The sequence below is a fragment of the Fulmarus glacialis genome, unplaced genomic scaffold (assembly GCF_000690835.1).
Source record: "Fulmarus glacialis isolate BGI_N327 unplaced genomic scaffold, ASM69083v1 scaffold1607, whole genome shotgun sequence".
In the NCBI taxonomy this organism is placed as follows: domain Eukaryota; kingdom Metazoa; phylum Chordata; class Aves; order Procellariiformes; family Procellariidae; genus Fulmarus; species Fulmarus glacialis.
In genome coordinates this window covers 22,504-28,381 of record NW_009221051.1, presented here as the reverse complement: position 1 = coordinate 28,381, position 5,878 = coordinate 22,504, and the positions used below count along the sequence as shown (strand labels likewise).

Here is a 5,878-nt window from a genome sequence, read left to right as displayed (position 1 = left end):
TAGAGGTCTTTTCCAACCTTAATGATTCTGTGATTCTATGATCATGCGTGACCACGCCGCTGCAAGGATGTGGTTGTCAGCAGAGAGGGAAGAGCAAAGCCGCATGTGTTGGCGTGATGCAGGTTGGAAGAGCCCTGCCTGCCCCTTGCAATGTCCCAGAGGGCTAGATGTGAGACGGGTCTACGGGAAGGGGCTTCTAATGCCCAGAGCTGGGATGCCCCTAAGTCCTGCACGGCTGCCCTGCAGCACCGCCTCGGTGATGCCCACCAAGGGAAGAGTCAGACTGGGTTTTAGCATGGGAGTTTATTGCTTCAACAGTTCTGAAAAACAAGGGAAAGAAATATTACCGTGCACCAGGAAGAAGCTGGGAGGGTAAAACACCAGGGCACTCTGTAGTCACAGAAGGCAGAGAGAAATCACAAGACTGTGTTAGCTCCCTAAATGGGAGGGAAATAGGGTGACAGGAGATGTTTCTAGGGAGGAGAGAGCAGGGTGACAATCCTGGTACAAAAGCCAGTCATCCCCAGGGCGTGGGAACGGGCGGCTCCTCCATCCCGGGGCAGCACGTGGACCCTTCATGGATCTTGCTCCATCAGAGCGACCATCTGCCTGTACATGCGCTGAGGGGCGTCCAGGCCCCAGATGTGATCCCAGTGGGTCCAGTCGGGGAAGTGCTCGTGATGAACGAGGTTGGTGATGCGGGAGAGCAGGCGCTGGGTCTCCGCAGGAGAGGTAATCCAGTCCTCCCCACCGCTCCACACGGCGGTCGGCACCGTCATGTCTTCTAGTCTGTAAAAGGGCGGCGAAGTCTGAGGAGAAAAATAATCCGGTGATTCAAAGGAAGGTGAAGTAGAAAGGTGTCAGCTGGATTTTAGCCATCAGAGCTGCTGAAAGTGCCAGGGCATTCGCCTCCTGGGACATACATTTTGGAAACATGAACAAATGTGACGTGGGGCAAATGTGTCCTGCGAGATCCCCGCGGGACTTGTCCCACCAGGGGCGGACAAAAACCCAAAAGGTTGGGTCGGCACCAGCTGGCCAAAATGGGACCGAATGGTTGAGTGTTCATGGAGGCCCCCGACACCCAGGGAATTACAAGACTCGTGGGTGCAGGATGCACAGGGTACCTTCGTCCCGGTCTCGGCCAATCTCATCCTCTTCTCTTAGCACAACCAAGTCATCCCTTCATCCTCGCAGGCAAGAGGCACCCCTTGCTTACCTGGTTGTACTTCTCCTGGTTCTTCTCCCCGTAGTCAAACTGCTTGAACTCCCCGGTTTTGGCAGTCTGAAAGGCAGAGGCAAAGGGTTCGTCCCATAGGGTTAACCCCTTAGAGCAGCCCCACCACGGGGAAAGTGCAGCGGCAGGGTCTCTGCCCTGGCACAACCTCCCTGTCTGGGCTGGTGTCCGCAGCTGCCCATCCCTTGGGACCCACAGCAGGGCGGCAAAGCAGTGGGGCAGCTGGCCCAGCGGGGGGTTTGGGCAAAGCAGATGGAGGGTGTGGTCACTCGGGCTGTCTTTGAGCATATCTGGTTTCTGCCACGGCGGCAGGGAGAAGGACTCATCCACTGTCCTGCAGTGCTCGGTGGACAACCTCAACTGTTTACAATGGACTGACCGAGTGCAAGTCACCTGGTTGGGTGGGGAGTTTCTCTTGGGCAATGTTTGGAGAACAAATGTTAGGTCTTCCGAGAGCTGCCAGCGCTGTGCAGCTTTTCAGGCGTCCCTGAGGCAGCGTGACCGTGTCTGCCAGCCAAGGAGGTGATGAACCATGGCTGAACTCTTCGTAGCCAGCAAGGAAGGCAAGGTGCATCCACTCTCCTAGTCTCAAGATACCCACCACGACTACTCAGACTATGCTTGAATTACAATTAACTTAATGATCTTACTCTCTGAAGGAAGGGACAATCCAACGAGGATTTATTCTTGTGGACCTGGTGCAATTTTTGTCAGTCCAGGACCGCCCTCCTGGTTTCCCCCCTTGTTAGCCACCTGTATTTCCAAATTAGAGTCTTGCTGGCTTGCACTTTCCCCAGCTGTTTATGCTAAAATATCTTCATCTTGGAGGAAGAAGCGTATGGATGTTGGACAAATTCAGCTGAAGAGACTGGCTTTTTCCATCCCTCTAGGCTCACTTTGTGATTGGCAATGGACTGTCATGTGCTCTTGCAGCAGGGGTCTCAGCTTTTGCCATGACCACGTCCTTAGGCCGTCACTGGGGGTGACACGTAGGTGTTTACAGAGCTGGGAGCTGCCTTGGCAGGGCAGGGGTGGCACCAGGGAACCAGGGTGGCTCGTACGTCCCCCAGGCCTGGGGTTTTGGTGCTCAGGGGGTCCCTTTCAAGGGTGGGTTGTTTACAACAGGCGGAGGTTGAGCAAGCCCACCCATGGGGAGGCTGATGGCAGGGACCCGTGTGGCCTCCAAGGACACACAGGGAGAGGGGATGCTTCACCAGTCCTGCCACTATGTCTGTCCACACGGTGAATGGAGCAATGTGGCAGAGCATCAACCCAGCCAGCCCAGGAACGACCACTGGGTTACCAGGTGCGACGAACAGGAGAATCCCTACCTGGCCCCAGTGGAGGAAGTTTTTAGTGGATGTGTAGTCCGGGAAATGCGATAAGTACACGTCTGTTCGGCTCTGCCAGCAAAAGAAAGTCCTGTTGCAAACGATACTCAGGCAGGAGTTCACGTTTGTTTGAGGCTAAAGTCGACAGCGCTTGGCTGTCATCCAGTCTGCTCTTCGTGTGCTTTGCCTAAGCTGCCCCAAAGCAGGATGCAGCGAACCTTCCCCTGGGGAAACCACTGAGGAACAGCTTCAACATGACCTCTGTGCCTGGAGGGCCCACCCAGCCTCCCGACTTCTCAGTCACAGACACTAGTGCCTTAGGGCACCTCAGTGCGATTGGCAGCAGAAATCCCACTTTCGTCTTTAGGTCAAGCTGTCGTCAACAGCAATACCAGGACCTTGCCACATCAGAGCTTTGGTGTTGCTATCTCGCCTGCCCTTCCACTAACGTCCACTTCAAGACAACGCAAGTGAACAACTCAGCGTGCTCTCATGCCTATACAGACCTGCGCTGTGTGTCCAGGCGGGTTGTACAAAGCTAAAAGACCACGCTGGACTCAACAGCATCTCAAAATGAGCCTTTCGTTTTCAATAGCACGACCCGAGAGCGAGATAACTCTTCAGAATTAGTTTGCACAAGCTTGCAGATTGGATTTCTTTCTCATCATTTGTTTGAGCTACCAACAGAGACAACGGGGACCCAAAGAACCCACCATTTTAAATCTCTTGCCTCATCATTTTCATCCTCAGTGCCCCTGCCCCATGACAGTATCATTGCTAAGTAACCCAGCCCCTAATGAGATGTGGCACCCACGGTGACATTATGACATTGCTTATTTGGTCAGCCAAAATCACTCACACAGAAAAGTGCCTACCATGTTCAAGTTCTTCCGGTTAAATCCTCCAACGAGGAAAAGCCCGTCTGTGCAGAGCCTGTTGAGCAGCCAGCAGTTGCACGCCCTGGCCACCGCCGCTCTCGGCTCCCGTGCCAGCAGAGCTGCTTCTTTCCTCCCGAAAATCACCTGCCACGGGGCACGGACACGGCTGGTCGGTCCCTGCCTGGTGCTGACGCCGCTGGGGTAGCCAGCCCGGCATCTCAGGAGGATCGGTGGCTTCTCCTGTCCCCTGCAGGGGGGAGATCTGGGCACATTAACCCCCCCTCACCGGACGCCTCCCCATCTCCCCGTCCATCCCAGCGGCACTGACCCAGCTGAGGGGTGGGAGCTCCGGGGGAGGTTTGCCCCCGTGGCACAAGCAACTCTGCTTCCTGATTTCGCCTATCAATTACTAACTGTGTAACTAATTAGGACAAGAAAACCAGAACACAACGCTTACCTTAATCATTACATCAGGGAGATATAAAATACTTGCTACCGGACCTTTACTCGTACAAAAAGTGTAGAGAGGACCCACCACAAAGAACATTTTGATTTTCTCAGCCAGCTGTGGCATGCTCGAAAACGCTATGAAACCTGAAAAAAAAACCCCACAGGAGACCACAGAGGTCCTACAAGCAACTGCCACATGGACCCAAGCACCTGAATCCCCTCCTCGCATCCCAGATCCCGTCTGAGACGCAGGGTCTGACCAAAATGAAAGGCTCCTGGATGTGAGCACAGCCCAGGAGGGCTGGGCGAGACGTGGCAATCCTCTCCCATTCCGAAGGACCAAGAAGTCAGCTAGGAAAAGTGGCCGCATGGGCCAACGCAGCCCCGTCCCCAGCAGTCTCCAGTTTGGGACAGACATTGATGCCCCTCTCCCATGGCATCCCGTCACCCCGCTTCCGCCCACTGCCCGCTCCTCCTCCTCACTCACCCAGAGAGTTGCCCTGAGCGTGGCCGACGTAGAACAGTTTCTCCTGCCCGGTTTGCCTTAGGATGAAGCCCACCATGGCAGGGAGGTCGTACATGGCCATCTCATGGAAGCTGGGGAGCAAGGGGAGAAGCTGGAGGAGATGCCCATCTCCCAACCTCCCATGGACATCAGGTGTTTGGCGCTGGCAGCCCAGCATCCCAGCCCCATCCTTGGGGGCCTCCTCACCTGAAATCCCAAAACTCCTCTTGGTCGACAGAAAGGTTCAGGTGCCGGCGGGACCAGCTGTTGCCCCGGCTGTTTGCGATCCAGACGTCGTACCCTGCGTCTGCGAGGATGAAGCCCAGGCTGTTGTTGGGGAAATTGGCAACCCAATTGCTACCATCTAAAACCAAGCCATGCTGGAGCAACACAGGTAACCTGGATCCTGGAAATGACAGGAAAGAAAAAAAGTTGTTTGACGGGAGTACCTGGGAATGGGAAAGGAGCTGCCTTCATCTCCAGCCCACGGGAGTGTGATATTTTCATATCACAAATCAAAAGTCTTCTGCAGGGGAGAAAGTAGCTTCCCCTGCAGTTTCTTCTCTCCGCTGGTGCTTTTTCTCCTGCCGTTTGAAATGTTTTTGCCACCCCTGGCCCTGAGCTGTCAGGAAACCTTGACCGAGGGCAGGTGGATTGCTCCAGGGAAGGAGCCACCATGGCCCTCCTTCTCCAGGTGCTGGGGCTCACTGGGTCATGCTGCCCCGTCCCGGACACAGCAAAACACGGTGCGGATCTCCTGCATCCCCAGGCCCAGCTCAAGGGTGCTCCCTCCCCACCAGCGCCCAGTGAAAAGCGCAATTGCCTCCCAGGAAGACCCACATCTCTTCCTGTCCCTGCTCCTCGCAGTGCAGGCTCCCGTCACATCCCTCTTTCTGAAAAGGCAATCCTCGTTTTGCCTAGATGATCCTCGTTTTGCCTTCCCTGCTCAGGAGAAGAGGACCTGCCAAGCGTCACCTCGGAGTGATGAGTTCCCACCTCTGCTTCCAGCCTCCTCTCTGCCACCAGGAATCCGGTTCACCGTCAGGAAGTAGCCATCATCCGTCAGGACTTGGTGCTCCTCGCTGGGATATCCGTGGAAACGGATTATCTGGCTCTGCAAGGAGAGAAACCAGTGGGGAAAAAGGTGGGTGGGTTTGACTTGACTCCCGGCAGACCTTGTCCCACGTACATCAGAGGGTAAGTTGGCCCTGGAGAAGGCAGAGATCAACCAGCACTGTTGTGTTTCTTGGCCGTGCCGAATGAGGCCATCCTCAAAACTTCAGCATATTACTAGAGCTCAGCTGGGTAGGAAGCTCCCCAGTGCGGGGCACTGTCCTTTTGCTGGATGCAGCGAGGAAAAGCCAGGGTGAGAAAGACACAGACTCCTGGGGCAGGTGCTGCTGGGGTCTGGAGGGACAGTGGGGAGCAAGTAAGGAGTGGAGATGCTGCATGCAAGGGAGATGCTCAGGCTCTTTCC

General features: G+C 55.3%; 1 protein-coding gene across 1 annotated transcript in view; it reads right to left on the bottom strand.

Moving 5' to 3' along the window:
- Window positions 1-575: 575 nt before the first annotated feature.
- The window catches only part of LOC104079044 (lipase member M-like), a 5,721-nt gene continuing 418 nt past the window's right edge, over window positions 576-5,878 (bottom strand). Inside the window, exons 2-9 of the mRNA XM_009580925.1 lie at window positions 5,398-5,515; window positions 4,609-4,807; window positions 4,384-4,493; window positions 3,904-4,040; window positions 3,444-3,590; window positions 2,569-2,640; window positions 1,220-1,285; window positions 576-809 (exon numbers count right to left, since the gene is read on the bottom strand). Of these exons, the coding sequence (XP_009579220.1) occupies window positions 576-809; window positions 1,220-1,285; window positions 2,569-2,640; window positions 3,444-3,590; window positions 3,904-4,040; window positions 4,384-4,493; window positions 4,609-4,807; window positions 5,398-5,515 (1,083 nt within the window). The remainder of the gene's footprint in view (window positions 810-1,219; window positions 1,286-2,568; window positions 2,641-3,443; window positions 3,591-3,903; window positions 4,041-4,383; window positions 4,494-4,608; window positions 4,808-5,397; window positions 5,516-5,878) is intronic.